Below are 16,691 nucleotides of genomic sequence, written 5' to 3' on the forward strand. Positions count from 1 at the left end.
TTTGATTTTCTTTTGACGCTTCAAGGTAGATCTTGCCTTTGTTCAGGGCGAGGTTAGGGATCTTGGGCTCAAAAAGGTTGGTGACCACTGCCCTACATGGCTCTGCCCCCACACACCTGCCCTACATGGCTCTGCCCTCACACACCTGCCCTACATGGCTCTGCCCTCACACACCTGCCCTACATGGCTCTGCCCTCACACACCTGTCCTACATGGCTCTGCCCTCACACACCTGTCCTACATGGCTCTGCCCTCACACACCTGCCCTACATGGCTCTGCCCTCACACACCTGCCCTACGTGGCTCTGCTCTCACACACCTGTCCTACGTGGCTCTGCCCTCACACACCTGCCCTACATGGCCCTGCCCTCACACACCTGCCCTACGTGGCTCTGCCCTCACACACCTGCCCTACATGGCTCTGCTCCCACACACCTGCCCTACATGGCTCTGCCCCCACACACCTGCCCTACATGGCTCTGCCCTCACACACCTGTCCTACGTGGCTCTGCCCTCACACACCTGCCCTACATGGCTCTGCTCCCACACACCTGTCCTACGTGGCTCTGCCCCCACACACCTGTCTGAACTCCTTCACCCCTACTGTCCTACACGCGCCCTGCGTTCCTCTGATCATGGCCTCCTCACTATCCCCCAAACCCGACTCCGCTCCATGGCCTCCTCACTATCCCCCAAACCCGACTCCGCTCCATATGGCCGACGGAGCATTTTTCTCAGCGTGTGGAATGCTCTGCCTCAGCAGATCAGATCTGCTGCCAGTATCAACTACTTTAAGTCTCTCCTCAAATCCAAATCTTAGGATAGCTTTTAATCTATAATCTACATAGACCTTCTTTTATTGTCCTTTTAAATTGCTCTCTACTCACTTTTTAATTGCACTGGCATATGTCTGCTTCTATCCACACTTGCGACTGCCTGTACACTTTTTGTATGCCTCCTATTTTTTTTTTGAATTCTACTTTCTTTCCTTTTATTTACACAGTTTAGTGCTTTGAGTACATGATAAAGCACTCTACAATTAAAATGTATTATTATTATTAACGATGGAAGCCGGGAATTGAACCACAACATTTCAGGCTACTGCATGTTAGCTCCACCCCTTAACCACCACTTGAACTTTGGCAACAAGTACCGGTACCCATATGTGTGGCGCCTTCTGATGTACATGTTTTGAACTTGCTAATGTGAATCACAAGGCCTGTGTCTGTGGTGTCTGGATTGTCTTGAATCCGGTACTGTCAGAGGTCGACATGAGTATTTGGTTTGATAGAAAACACCCTGATGAGGGTGTCTCTGCCACTAAGGGTGGGTTGATGTGGGCATTTTGTGTCTTATGCATTTGAAGGAACAAGTCAACATTTTTTACAATTAGCTTATTCGGCATCTCCCCTAGAGTTAGAAAAGATGATACAAACCCTTCTCTCAGCGTGCAGTCTGACGTACCCACCGTTAGCCCAGCTTAGCATAGTTCATCAGGTGGTCAGAACCAACTAGCCAAGTACTCCCAACATTTTCCTCCTTGCATCTTGACTTGTATAGTTACAACATGTACAACTACCAATGTAAAATGACTGATTTTTTTAAGCATGCATACTTGGAACTATGTTCTCATTTAGTGGAGGCACTGATAAAAAGCTTTTACTTCTGCAAATCCCAAGTAGCAGTGCTTCGCCGGAACGAGAAGAATATAGTTCCAAGTATGTAGGCTATGCTTAGAAAATTGTGTCATGTCAAGGGTATGTATTAGATATCTGACTCTGGTGAGAACGGCCAACAAGCTCATTTCCAAAAACATAGGCGCGTTCCACAGAAGTTTCTCAGAACTACAATCACACGAATATTTCACATTTCTTAGAAATCCAACCACAATTTCACATAACTATTGCCACAGAATCCACATTGCCCGTCTTTGCAAAACTATTGCCACAGAATCCACATCCCCCGTCTTTGCAAAATTAAACAGTGCACTGCAACTCATCGTGGATATATTAGGTTTTTGTATCGTGCATTAATTTAAAGGGATTGCCTCACTGTGTAGTGTAGTCCACAGAGTAGCTAATGTTTAAATATTACGTCTGTTAATATGGTCATCTTCAGGCAGAGTCTTGTGCCCAACTCATCCCTGTGGTGGAGTGTGGAGATGGCGCTTTCACCCTGCTAGAGGCAGTGGTTCTCAAACTTTTTTTTGTTTTTTTCAAGCCCCACTTGACCCAATCAACCAGACAAAATGGAAACGTTTTCATTTTGGTTAGTTATATTTCCCATCTCGGTCCGCTGGAGCAGATGTTATTTTAACAGATATTTTTTTATTTTCATTATTTCCTCATGTCCCACCTGTCATGTCTCTATTCCCCACTAGTGGGCCCCACCCCACACTTTGAGAACCACTGCTGTAAGGCAAACACTCTTTAATCCTAAAACAAAACAAGGGTAGAAACAAGACCACAGGAGCATGCCTGTTGCAGCTGTCTTTCTAAATGCATACTTTCATTTAAAAAATAAACACAGTAGCACTGATGGATATAAACATTTTAATGTACAACAGCTTTAAACAACACATATCCTTTACAATAAAAAGATGCCACACATATCGGTTGGACATTCATGGAGTAGAAGACATGGCTGAAGGGCCAACGCCAGCCCGTCCCACCCGGCAGGCACGACCCAAATAAAATACCCACAGAGACTCTGCATTAGGGGGGGGGGAGCGCAGAAAAAACCTGCTCACGGTCACCAACCCAACTCTTTTTTTGTTAAAGCTTACGTTAAAAACTCCAATTCCCCCCCACAAGCAGTCTGTCCCCACAATCCTCCTGCTTTCAAAATGAGGCCCGGAGGTAAGAACTGTACCCTGGCAGCGGCAGACCCACGCACTGGCCCATGTCCGCACTCAATTGGAGCCAGACCTGAGCCAGAGTGTGTGTGTGTGTGTGTGTGTGTGTGTGTCTGCCGTGTGTGTGTTAGCTGGTGGCTGTTGAGAGCTGTGTTGGCACTCAGGAGCTCGCTGGTGTTCATGGTTGCCAGGGATACAGTTCCCCACTCCAGCCACAAACAAGAACCTGTTGCAATGCTGTAAAACTGAAAATACACGGTTGAATACAAAACCTAAAGTCATCCAAATTACTTGGACTGATTTATTTTTTGTGTGTTTTCTGTTTGGGGATATTTGCTCAAGTCCCCCTGGAATGATTCTTGATTATTTTTGTTTTTGTTGGTATTGTTGTTGTTTTTGTTTTGTGTGTTGGTTTTTCTCTGAACAGAGTTGCATTTTGTTGCAGGAAGGGTTGATACCGTAGACACAAAGTTGTTGAATGGAATTGAAAACAAGTGCATCATGGTCTGGCTTCTGCAGGTTCGGGGGGGGGGGGGGTCAGTGTTTGTTATTGCTCTCTTCCTGGGACGAGTTTGAGATGCCGTTCTGATTTTGGGAGGACCCCGACCCCAGCCCATACAACCGACCGCAGTACTTGGCGTCATCGATGTTGTCTTCAAAGAATAACTGTAGAATAAAAAAACAAATTGGCCTCCTCAGCGCTCTCGACCAGCCACAAACTAGGGTCCCACAGGAACTTGACAACTAGCAGTGCTCACATTGTAGTGTGGTCTAGTGACACAATCCGAACACAAACACTTTCACTGATAACCTTTCAAGTAGGGCTGTGCAATTAATGAAATTAATCGATTAATCATCAATTATGACTTCCAACGATTATGAAAACAACATATTCGAAATATAACAATTATTTTGCTGCATTCGGTTTTATAACAATGCTCTCCTTTTGTTTTGAGTTGTCGTGTGTGTTATCTTTTTGATGTATTTTCTTCAGTTGAATTATATTTTAAATTCAATTTAAAATTAAGTTTTGAAAATGGATAATGGCAAAATCACTGAGTAATTGTGTTCAACAATCGTGATCCCAATATTGACCCTAATAATCATTACAATGACTTTTGCCATAATTAATCAAGCAGCCCTACTTTAATGGAAACCCTGTCAGTTGTCAACTAATGACAAATGTATTAAGACATGTGCATGTGAGATTAATGAATCTAGTAGAAATGTAATCCGATTGTGGCAAAACAAAGTCTGAAATCTGAGGAAATACTGACTTATGTGCAGATTGATGCTCGAAACAACCTCAGCTTCACTCCTGGAGCAACCACTGAGAAATCTACCTCTCTTGTGTGGTTATAATTAAAGCGTAAGTTTGTTCATCTCGTGTGGTAAACACTAGCACAAGGTTTCCTTGAATGGGCAGTCTAGGGACGCAAAACAGATTTCTGAGAAAAGGACCAGGTTGTACGGTATGGTATTGGAAGTGTGTACCTCTTTCATGCGGAAGAATGCCATCCCAGTGAGCAGCGAGTCCGAGCCAGCTTGGTGCTGCCTGCCGATCCTCTTCAGCTCCAGCTGGTCTGCCACCTCCTGAAGACCGCCCTGCACAGGCAAACACACACACACATTAAAACACCATCACCTCCTGAAGACCGCCCTGCACAGGCAAACACACACACACATTAAAACACCATCACCTCCTGAAAACCACCCTGCACAGGCAAACACACACACATTAAAACACCATCACCTCCTGAAGACCCCCACAGACCCACACAAACACCTTAACATCCTATATTAACACCCAGAAATCCACACATCAAACATCCACACACCACTCGTCAACTAGTCAATGAGTTCAAAACATGTTAAACATCTCCATCTACTAATTGCAAATCATAATTAACCATCTCTAATTAACATCAAATCAGATGTCTGCAATACATCCATATATACTCTACTCATGACACTGACCTAACCAAATGTCTACATTTAACTCGCATCAACCTTCTGCACATAAAATCTTGACCACCGGCTCCACCTGCTGGTCTAACTACTCTGCCACCCATCCGACTCCACCTCACCAGGGGGCTCATTCATAAAGGCTGCTACGCACTACAAAGTTGCGTGAACAGGGCTGACCAGTGCATGCTTATCTTTCACCGCCGACGTCGGAATTTATAGAAAAATTCTATACGGGCAAAGATACGCATTTCTACGCATCCTAAGTATAAGTATAAGTATATATACTCTTTTGATCCCGTGAGGGAAATTTGGTCTCTGCATTTATCCCAATCCATGAATTAGTGAAACACACACAGCACACAGTGTACACACAGTGAGGTGAAGCACACACTAATCCCGGTGCAGTGAGCTGCCTGCTACAACAGCGGCGCTCTGGGAGCAGTGATGGGTTAGATGCCTTGTTCAAGGGCACTTCAGCCGTGCCTACTGGTCGGGCAACACGGTTACAAATCCGAAGCGCTAACCAGTAGGCCACGGCTGCCTCTTTTCGTGCGTAAGCCGATTGCAAGGTTTGGGCGTACGCCATGTTTAAGGATGGAATCTACGCTCAGTTTTATAAATGAGGCCCCAAGCCTCTGAACTTTCTCTCAAACACCTCTCCTGCAGCCCCCCCGCCCCCCCACTTATACAGAACATTCCCCAGCTCTCCCTATATCCATGTTGCTTTGGATTAAAGTATCTGCAAAATATCAGTCAAAACAACAACACAAGCATTCATTGAAAGGACATCGAAAGGACACCGTTTTACATACTTGTGTATTAAAACCCACACATTTGACATCCATAAATCCGTACATTGTGATTCGAGATTATTTTAACCCCACAGATTTGGTATTTTGACGATTTTTATGTTTTTATGTATGAATGCTATTTCATGCATATTGTCCATCATTGAATTTGATTTGTGTGGACACTGCTGTCTTTACTTCAAACTGGCCCTCAGGAACAATAAAGATTGATCCATGCATGTGCAGTGGCAGGGGTGAGTGGAGTGGATACCTTCAGGTTCTTGCAGCTCTTCATGAGGTACTTGACGTCATAGATGGCTGGGAAGAAGAGGTTGAGGATGTGGAAGAACTCGTGCTCTTCCTCGGGCAGCCTCGAGTCCGTCAGCAGCTTTACCAGGTAGCCGAAGTCGTAGCCACTGCAAAGGGAAGAGAGATGGCATCGAAGAGACACATCAGCATCGAAGAGACACATCAGCATCGAAAAGACACATCAGCATAGAAAAGACACATCAGCAATTAACATTAACATTTATCAATTTAACAGACGCTTCTATCCCAAGCGGCTTACATATTACATTACATTACTTTTGGCTGATGCATTTGTAACCACTCTCCCTGGAGCTTGGGGTTAAGTGCCTTGCTCAAGGGCACAACAGTGGAAACCGGGTATTGAAACCACAACTTCTTCAGGCTACTGAATGCTAACCCAGCTCCTTAACCATTACGCTACCACCGGCCCATTAATAAGATGGTGATATCTCTAGCAAGTTTGTTGTGTTTTGCCATCAGTAGACCAGCTAGTGGAAGGAAGGTTATGTCCATCCTAACATGTTCTAAAGATCTTAGAAATCTTGTCTCCACCACTGCAACAGCATAATGCTATGTTCCAGACCAGGGGTGGGTAGTAACGTGTTACAAGTAACACACATGAGTAAATAAGTATTTTTTTCGAGGAACGGCAACTTACCATATTACTTTTTCAAAACTGTACTTCTACTCTTACTCAAATACATTTTGATAATCTACTCTTTACTCGATTACATTTTTAATTGCCAATTCCGTTACGAGTACAAGTATATTATCGGAGGAGAAAGTATCTCTAGGGAGAAAAGCGCTCCCTCGGTGCACAATGGCGTGGGAGAAAAGAAACAGGACTTCAGAATGCCCAGCGATTATAAAGGTAATGACTGGCCTATGCAGAATCAGACCATATTGTAGTCTACTACTACACGGAAGTAGATCTAAGCTTAGTTAAAGGTTGTATCAGTGATTTCAGGCCCAAAAAAGGCCCAAACATAAATGATCCCATTCATCTAATCTTTCCTAACGATCCGCTAGCTGTCTGCCCTATAAGCAGGCCGTCAAAAAAACGCATCTCTGTAGGCAGCCTAGGCTCCGAGATCTGTACACAAAAACAATTGTTACCAACAAGGGTTGGCAACCCACTCAAAGACAAAATAACGTGTTTCAACCAATAACCGACGAGAGAGAGAGTTTTAATTGCATGGGAGGGAGGGGGGGGGGGAGTAGCGAGCTAGCTCTCTGTTTTGTTTAAACATCAACAGAAGTGGCGTATCCCCGCTATCACTGATACAACCTTTAAGGCAATGACGTCCTGCCCCATGCTGCATCTTCTGGTAAGTCTGAGTAGCAACGAGACGAGAGGTATGACATGACACGGAAACTTTCACCTATATTAATTTCTGGCCAGCATCGTTCAACAATGACACTGGACAAGGAAAGTAGGCCTACAACTTAATTCACAAGCAAAGCAAATGCACTGGAAATCGAGTGCCCAAGTTAGAAAAACCTAGCCTCCTATCCCCTAGCGTTCCTTTACGTAGCCTCCTATCCCCTAGCCTCCTATCCCCTAGCGTTCCTTTACGTAGCCTCAGTGTTGTCAGTGCAGGACATGACAGAGACGGTCGGCTGGGAAAAAAGATACTCTGTCGCTCTGTCCGAGTGGACATGCCTATGCTAATATGTAGCCTAAATATAGATCTACCCATAATGTAGCCATTGTTTTTAGGTTACATTGTCTGTATGGTGAAGTTTAAACATCAAATATCAAACCAAACTTCCGTAGCCACTTAACTATTCTGGCTATGACAAGGTAGCCTATAGAAGTGTGTCAAATAATATTAAAATATATTAAATACAATATATTTGAATTGGGCTGTTAAAATATGGTTGTCTATATGATTAGCCTACAAAGGAACAGAAAAGCAAACAGGCGTAAAGGATAAGCTTACTTTTGCATCCCTTTCAAGGGCCATCAAAAATATAAAAATGTAGAAAAAAGTAACTTGTTACTTGAGTAATTTATTAACAAAGAACTTTTTACTTGATTTTACTTGAGTAGATTTCTCAGATGCTACTCTACCCACTCTAGAAATTAATTTGTATTGAATTATTATCCTGGTGCCTTAACATGCGCTAATGCCCAACCCAGACTAGGGACTTTCCCAGAGTATAAACTAGCAGTGGAGCTGCAGAGCCTTAACATGCACTAATGCCCAACCCAGACTAGGGACTTTCCCAGAGTATAAACTAGCAGAGAAGCTGCAGAGCAGGTTCCGTCCTGTGTTGTGGCATGTGTGTCAAGACAAAGAAAAAACACACACCTGGCCAGGCCACACACACACACACACACACACACACAATATCAGTATAAATGCACAACAAATCTAGTCTAGGGCATGATCTCTGTGCAAAATTCATAATGATAACACATTTCACATACAGTAGCCAGCAGACCCCATGTCTAGATAGCATCATAATAGGGCTGGCCGATATATCGATTTATTATACGGCTCTTCACAATGCTAGTAGAACGCGCCATTGACTTGAATGGGATTTCCCAACGTTCTACAGTAAAATAAATTCATGTAATTACCGCTGCAAACATATAATTACCGCTGTCAATGGCAACGGGTTTTGTGCTTCTGATACGTGTTTCATATCACTACGCAAGGACTGGAACTTGATTCAAACGTGAAAGCAGACAGTTGATCAGTTGTGTTCTAAAGAATGTTTGATTCAAGTTCAGCAGCGTGTGTTGTTGCGAACTATTTGTTTCTCAGCAAATGCCACGATGAACGGTAACAAATAGGCTAGGTTATGTAGGCTAAAGTCATATCGTGGGGAGTTTATTATTTCGTTTTGGCAAGTAGCCGTATAATAAGCGGGATAATGTATAGAACGCCGGTCATTACTGTGAAAATAAGTCCCTTCAGGGTGGAACAAGATCCCTCCGCTGCGCGTCGGGGCTTATTTTCCCAGTAATGACCGGCGTTCTATACATTATCCCTTACATAAAAGATATATCGATATATTTAAAAATGCGATATGGAATTAGACCATATCGCATATATCGATATAGTTCAAATTTGTGCTGTGATCCTTGCTCCACGCAAGCCGCTGACCGGAGCTCTCTGCACCGCTCCCCCGCCCCTCCTCTTTCATACACAGAAGAGGCAGGAAGAGACACTCTGGCACTCTTCAACAAACATGGAGAAAGCAACAATGTCTGAGCGGAGGGGAGTCTCTTGGATAGTAAAAGAAAAAGTAGTAGCTCAATAATTTGTAGATGGTTTGGAGCAACGAAACCACGCTATATGTTGGGAGTGCCATAAGTACGTTGCAGCCATTGTAAAGCAATTTACAAAAGATTCACTTTACAAAAATGTTGATGTGGTACAGGAAAAATTTGCTAAAAATGTGGAGAATGCAATGCAATCAAGCATTTTGGGCGATGTGGAGTGACAAGCCGGCAGCAGATTAAATGCCCACCAGAGAGAAAAAGATGCGTTTTAAAAAGACGTGCACAAACCGGTTTTAATAGGACGTGCAGACCAAAGCTGCAGCAAGCAGGTGATATTTAGACATTTATTTCAAAAAATCCAAGACCAAGAACAGACAGATGTAACTGGACACAGAGGCCAAAAATATTGAGAATTCTACAGGGAATGTTAATAAAGACGAAGGAGTGAATAGTGGCAAGAGGCAAGCCGAAGGCTGCTCACGAGTGCCCGCGCTAATTGTGAAGCAATTTACAAAAGATTCACTGAACAAAAATGCTGATGTGGTACATGAAAATTTAGCTAAAAATGTGGACAATGCAATCAAGCATTTTGGACGATATATTGGCACAAGCTAGCAGCAGAATAATTGCTCGGCTGGCCACCTCCAAGAGGGCGAGAGAAAAAAATATGCGCATAGCCTAAATTTCAGCGCGGGATTGCGGTATTGCGCATAAGTTATTAATAAAAGTCCCACAACTCCATCATAATGAGAGAAATTCCCACACATGTTACAGCGCTGTCTGATAACGTTAATCTAATAATGGAGCGGCCTGAATGCGGGACTATTGACTGGACGGACCAACTCTGACTTCAATTGAACCCCATGCAGACACACACACGCGCGCGCATGGACCACTTTGCCCCTCTCTCTCCCTCTCTCATCGCTGAAGTCAAATTATAGCCTGGGAGGTGCTTCTACATCAACCACGATCTACAGGAAAGGAAAACAAACATTTAGCGATCAGGAACCGTCAGGAATTTTGTAAACACAGAAGCATGACAGCCTATAACGCGAGATAACATGGATGTGTTTTCTAGTTGAGGAACATTATAATCGATTGCGGACGTGAACAGACAGATACAGACACAGAGCGCATAGTAGGCCTACTTTCACTTTCTACTGTGCGTATTTAGTACGTGAAAGATAATTAGTAGCAAAACAGCAATCAAATATTAGCCTACATGGCAGTGAGTTTTGTTTTCAAATGTTTTCATGCATGTCTAGATAACGGTTGAGGAATGTTTAGGAGACAGACTATCATAAATCTTCAAATTATGGCTTTGCCGAGATGGGCTATGAGACATACGTTCACACTCGGTATCATGTTTCAAAACACTTTAGGTCAAAATCACACCCGGAATTCTCCTTTAATTAAGCATGATTTACTTTTTTATAAAATTCGTAGGCTAATGCCTGGCAGCAACAATTGAGTTGAAATGTAGGTTACTGCTTCAGCCTCTGGCAAGCAGGGCAGCATGCAACTGGTAGCTTGAGAGCAACATGTCAGAGACTCATGGTGTAAGACAATGACTTTTCATTGGCAACAATATTAAACCAACCAACAATATAAAATATTAAGAAGAGCTCTTTTATGAGTTAAATTGAAACAAAACTATTACTGGCCTTTACTTGTCCGAATCTGAGGCCCAAACAGAATCCTGGCCATACTGGTAATTCGAGGATTTAGGTATGCACGTGTGTTTCAGGCATAGGGCAACCACTAATCTCTGACTGAAAGTGCACAGAACATTTGAGAGCGCTCTCTTGCAGCTAGACAGTAATGTTTCATGTAGGGTTCATGTCAGTTAATATGAATTAACATTTAAAAGCATGTTCAATTATATATTTTTTCATATATAAGTCGCACCTGACTATAAGTCACAGGGCCAGCCAAACTATGAAAAAAAGTGTGACTTATAGTCCGGAAAATACGGTACTCATATTTGACTGAACATTTCATTTTACAGCTCTAACTTTGCGGAAAAAATATCGGGATATATATCGTATATCGACATTCAACCTAAATATATCGGGATATGACTTTTGGTCCATATCGCCCAGCCCTACATCATAAGAAGACACAGAAAGCTACAGTGTGTTTGGTGGGGTGGTGGTGGTGGTGCTCTAGTGCTTATGGATCTGGGCCTTCTGGCCCAGTGGTTAGCACTCTGGACTTGTAACCGGAGGGTTGCCGGTTCGAGCCCCGACCAGTGGGCCGCGGCTGAAGTGCCCTTGAGCAAGGCACCTAACTCCTCCCCGAGCGCCGCCGTTGTAGCAGGCAGCTCACTGCGCCGGGATTAGTGTGTGCTTCACCTCACTGTGTGTTCACTGTGTGCTGTTTGTGTTTCACTAATTCACCGATTGGGTTAAATGCAGAGACCAAATTTCCCTCACGGGATCAAAAAGTATATATACTTATACTTCAAATTAACCACCTGAAGGCTGAGAGCTGCCGCCACTGTGAGTCTGAGCAAGGCACTTATCGTGTGTTCCATTTGTATGTGGTGATGGCTTGTGACAACCTGTCATTTGTGACATTACGTAACTTTGAAGTCGTCAGAACTCGCCGTGAACTGAGGGTCCTCTGATTTGTACGAGACCACTTCTTGTCAGACGACGTTAGGGGGGCGTGCCATCGCGTTATTTTGCGTAACTTCTTGTTTTTGGTCATCTTACTACTCGTGAGAAGAGCCCTTCGTACAAATGGAATGCCCGATAAACCCCGAGTTGCTACAGTGGGACAATCCACAAAATCTCTAGCATCAGTATGTAGTTACAAAAACCTCATCTGTAGGCTACGCTCGGAAAAAACGGGTCGCCGGTGCTAAGCTGGTAAAGCTAAAGTCCTTTTAGGCAAGTCCCTCCACTCGGCGGCCATATTGCAACATTTTTGGACACTTATCGGGCATCCTATTCAGCAGAAATGCGCGTGCGCAAGGCTGCACGACACCAATATTGCTCCAGCGGCGAGTTGACAACACATGATTGGCACGATTTCTTCACAACACACCATATGATTGGCTCAATATATTCACATCACGCAACATGATTGGCTCAATGTATTCACATGTCAACGTTTTGCCGAGGAAAGGGTGGGATAAGTGTAGACAACGGCCATATTGGCATTACAAACTAACCCCATGCATTTCTATGGAGGATTTTTTGAGTGCTGTGTCTCCTCATTAGAAAGTCTCTGGTAAAGCATCCATAGCACAGCCTGATGTTTTTGTAGCATGTGCTACATATAAGCACTCTAAAGCCCTGAGACTCACACACACCAAACTCACACACACATGGCACTCATTTGAATCCATCACACGCACAAAGTAGGGCAACTGTGCTGGAGAAACCATGCATGCAGTCAAAACAGGCGGTGAGGCCAATTTTTGATTATTTACAGGCTCAATGCAGGGCACAAGTAGGAATCGGTTGAGTAAGTGGTCACATTTTTTAACATCTAACATTCCCTCCACACTATACCATGTTTGCAAGTAATGTGGTGTTGCATGGAATTAAATTAGCAAAATGTTTTTGCCCAGTTATTAAATGAGCAATGATTTGCGCAGGATGTTATTAAAACATTCCATGGCATGTTGTGTGATGTACAAATCAGGGTCCAGCCTTTGGTTAAAACATGGCACAACCTTTCACCCATTTAGTTTCTATGTCAGGCAAGTTGATAGGTGTGTTGGGGTACACGTTGTGCTGGCTTGACCTTGCTATTGTATTATCTTTTTCACTGATTATGGTCAAATCACTGTCTATGTTGTGAATGGGAGTGCACTGTTACGCTTTTTTGAATGGCATCATTGTGTGTTGACCTTGAGCTGTATCTGAGTGTTTCACTCACAGTGGTCTTAGTACAACCTGAAGCCTTGACTCTCTGTGCGTTTTATGGTTCAATGGGTGAAGATTAGGTCTAACACACTAATCTTATTTTTAAAACATAAAACCCTTAAACAAAACATTACCAAGGCTTTTAGATATGATGCTAGAGCTAAACTGTCACGGTGTCGACCCAAACCCAGAGGCTAGCGGTGTTTCTTGCTGCTGGACTCACCAGCAGGGGTGCGTAAAGGTGCGTTTCTCCCCCAACCTATGACTGGACACCCTCAGTGTAAACGTAGGGGCACATAAAGGTGCGTTTCTCCCCCAACCTATGACTGGGCACCCTCAGTATAAACACAGGGGTACGTTGCACCCCCCACCTATGACTGGGCAACCTCAGTATAAACGCAGGGGTACAATGCACCCCCCACCTATGACTGGGCACCCTCAGTATAAACGCAGGGGTACAATGCACCCCCCACCTATGACTGGGCACAGTGTACCACACAGTGAACAAGTGTGCCTTCTCACCCATTTTTGATAGACCCTTAGTACCTGTAGAGTTGTACTGGATCCAGCCTTGCAGGTGGGTGCCTCCCCTTCTCACTCTATGCTAAAGGGGACCACGGCTGGCCACTAATGTGTACCAGTAGCTAGTCGTTACAGAGTTATGCAGTGAGAGATCCTAACTCCCACGACATCTTAAGAGGCGTGCTAGCAACACCAGCTGCTAGTACCTTTGGGTTTTAGCCTCCTCGGTAGAATGATGCTCACATTCCACATACAAGATGTGGGTTCAAGACTAGCTGCTCGTAATACAGGCTACAGACCACACACAAAGTCTCCACAACACAACTAGCCCGGCCTGGGAAGGGATGGAGAGTATGGCTCTGTTCGAAACTACAAAAACTGCTGCTTTTTAAGATATTTAACAGGGGAGCAAGGCAACAAGTGCTCTTTGAAACCGAAAAAACTATTTTTACTGCCTTCTAAGATACCTTAAAATTACCCCAAAAACAGTCGTCTTTGAAGACAGCATTGATGTATCCATGTTGGAGTGTGTGTATGAGGAGAGAGAGTGAGTGTGTGGAGAGTGTGTGCATGTGTGTGTGTGTGTGTGTATGTAGAGTGTGAAAGTGAGTGTGTGCATGGAAAAAGAGAGAGAGAGTGTGTGCATGAGTGTGTGGAGAGAATGAGTGAGTGCGTGGAGTGTGTGTGCATGTGTGTGTGTAATCCAGTCAAACCCACCTGTGGAAGGACAGCCACTTGACGTTCTCACACAGTACCAGGCCTGACGTCATGAGCAGCTCGGCGAAGTAGAGTGTGTCGATCCCCTCCTCCTCGTGCTTCTTAAACTGTAGGCCGGAGTTCTGCAGGAGGTCTATGGAGTCCTGGGAGTACATGTCCTCTCTGCCGGATGACCAAGAAGAGAACAAACACGTAGATAAGTATAACAGAACACAGAGTGCAGCAGTATAACAGAACACAGAATGCGAACACAGAATGCGGCAGTATAACAGAACACAGAATGCGGCAGTATAACAGAACACAGAGTGCAGCAGTATAACAGAACACAGAGTGCAGCAGTATAACAGAACACAGAATGCGGCATCACAAGCTCTGCAAACAAATACTACCGAATGGTACACCCTCCCATACACACACAAACATAGATTACTCATATCCAGCTTTTGTTTTCTTTTTAGATTAGCTATTTTTCTTACACCCCCTATTTTGAGCAAAACCCTTCTCTCCGACCTGTGCTCCTCAAAAGGTTTGTGGTGCCACCCACCTCTTACCCACAGCCCTAATCGGTGTCCCATATGAGACCAAACATGCAAGTTGCTCTCCATGCATCAAAGAAAGACCCTGGCTACAAAAACACAACTGCATTTCAAGGTAATGTTTATGAGCCCTCCTACGTTAAATTGAACTTGAAGTTAAACTGCCACGTTGTTGTCCCCTGAGGGTAGTCTCCATCTTCGTTCATAAACGTGAGACCAAGTTGAATGATCTTCAGTAAGTCGACATTACATCGCAGAAGCTGATATTGATAGTCCACAGTGCTCCGAAATTCTCCGATTGGTCTGACAACAACGCCAGGAAATTCTGTGTCCTGCAAAACAAAGTGTACAAAAACAGTGTAATAGTCACACTTCTGTCAGTTACTTTAATGGGGCTTTCAGAATAGTAGACATACTTCAACACACATATACATAAAGCAGTGGTCTACCATGGCAATGAAGTTGTAGCTCTGAACGATCTGTCGGATTTTCCTCATCTCCTCCTCAACGTTACTGGCCCATACTTCACAGATGATTTGGCTGGTATCCGCTAGAGCGGCAGGCATTTTTGCAGGTTGAAGAAATGACTGAAAACTCCTGCTTATTGTATCTCCGTCAGTAGCCAGTGAAGCACACTGTAACACAAGTAAGTTCAGTATCAGTGGTCAGAAGTATATTGGTCTGTACGTGAGACTTTTAATGCAGTTAACAGTTGGGTTTTTACAGCTTCCTAGCCTCACTTCAATTTCTGTCATGATTTGTCCAGAGAAGAGCACAGTGACGTTAACGTTACTTGATAAATGTTAAGATATTCAGACCTGTAATTCAACAGCTAACTGCCTAGCATAGCCTACAAGCAAACACCGTTAGGTCGTCGTTACGCTAGCACAGCTAGAACTAATTGTTAACACTGGATAGGTGTAGCAATCATCACAGAAACAACTGCAGTTGTGAGTAAAAATGCTAACGTTACCTAAACGAATGTGACGACGACCAACTACATTTACCTGTAGCGCGAATCGTGTTCCAGAGAGCAAAGGAAGGCCATTGAAATAACGTAATATGATCTGAACATAGAGCCTGCGCTAACACGAGTAATGCAACCATCCAAGCTAAGTTAGCTTAACGTTAGCGATAACTGGTTGCTAATATTGTTTTCATGGGTTAGCAGCCATAGCTGGCTTGCTAAGTTAGCCAACGTTAGCATAGACCGCTTCTTTTGTTAGCTTGTATAAATAGATCTTCTTATTTTAAGGACGTATATTGTGTGTGTATTTAGGATATTTACACACGTCAGAGATTAATGTTAGAAATAAAAGCAAAAATGTTGTACCTTTGTTGTGCGCGTGTGGGCTGATGTTGTGATGGGGCCGTAGCAAGACGTTGGTTCTTTCCTCTGTATCTAGGAAGTGGCAGACATGCTAACACGCAGGCGCATTTTGCATGGATCCTTTCCCCAAAACTTTACAAACGTGGGGAATCAGACCCTTTGCCACTAGAGGGAGATCACGCTCCGTCTACAACAGAGACTGGTCTACAACAGAGCCGAAGATTTACAACTCTGGCGCGTGCGCACAGCAAACAAAATTCAGCACCTCTTCAAAAGCCTACCTGAGCCTATTCTAGATAGATAGATAGATAGATAGATAGATACTTTATTGATCCCCAAGGGGAAATATAATGAAATTCTATGAATTGCCTAGGGGTCAATTCTGAAAAGGGCTTCCGTTAAGACTTTTGCGGACATGTTTTGGTATAAGCTGTCACACTATTTTTATTAGGTAGACACCCATAAGATATTAGGGTGGTTGTTTTTTGTGTGACTTGTATAAGCCATAGATTGTATAGGCCTATGGTATAAGCATTTTCAGGCCAACTTTTTGG

At 43.8% G+C, this 16,691-nt stretch overlaps 1 protein-coding gene across 1 annotated transcript; it reads right to left on the reverse strand.

Moving 5' to 3' along the window:
• Nucleotides 1–2,538: 2,538 nt before the first annotated feature.
• cnot8 (CCR4-NOT transcription complex, subunit 8) lies at nucleotides 2,539–16,246 on the reverse strand. The gene is made up of 7 exons (XM_076273995.1): nucleotides 16,141–16,246; nucleotides 15,257–15,442; nucleotides 14,946–15,139; nucleotides 14,272–14,433; nucleotides 5,882–6,026; nucleotides 4,349–4,459; nucleotides 2,539–3,520 (listed from the first exon to the last, which is right to left on the reverse strand). The coding sequence occupies exons 2-7, from the start codon at nucleotides 15,371–15,373 to the stop codon at nucleotides 3,392–3,394; spliced, it is 858 nt and encodes a 285-aa protein (XP_076130110.1). The 5' UTR covers nucleotides 15,374–15,442; nucleotides 16,141–16,246; the 3' UTR covers nucleotides 2,539–3,391.
• Nucleotides 16,247–16,691: the final 445 nt, after the last annotated feature.

This window comes from Alosa pseudoharengus, unplaced genomic scaffold (genome assembly GCF_046254945.1).
Source record: "Alosa pseudoharengus isolate Yale_2024_CS ecotype anadromous, Long Island Sound unplaced genomic scaffold, YU_APseudo_1.1 YU_APseudo_1.1_scf_8, whole genome shotgun sequence".
Taxonomy (NCBI): domain Eukaryota; kingdom Metazoa; phylum Chordata; class Actinopteri; order Clupeiformes; family Clupeidae; genus Alosa; species Alosa pseudoharengus.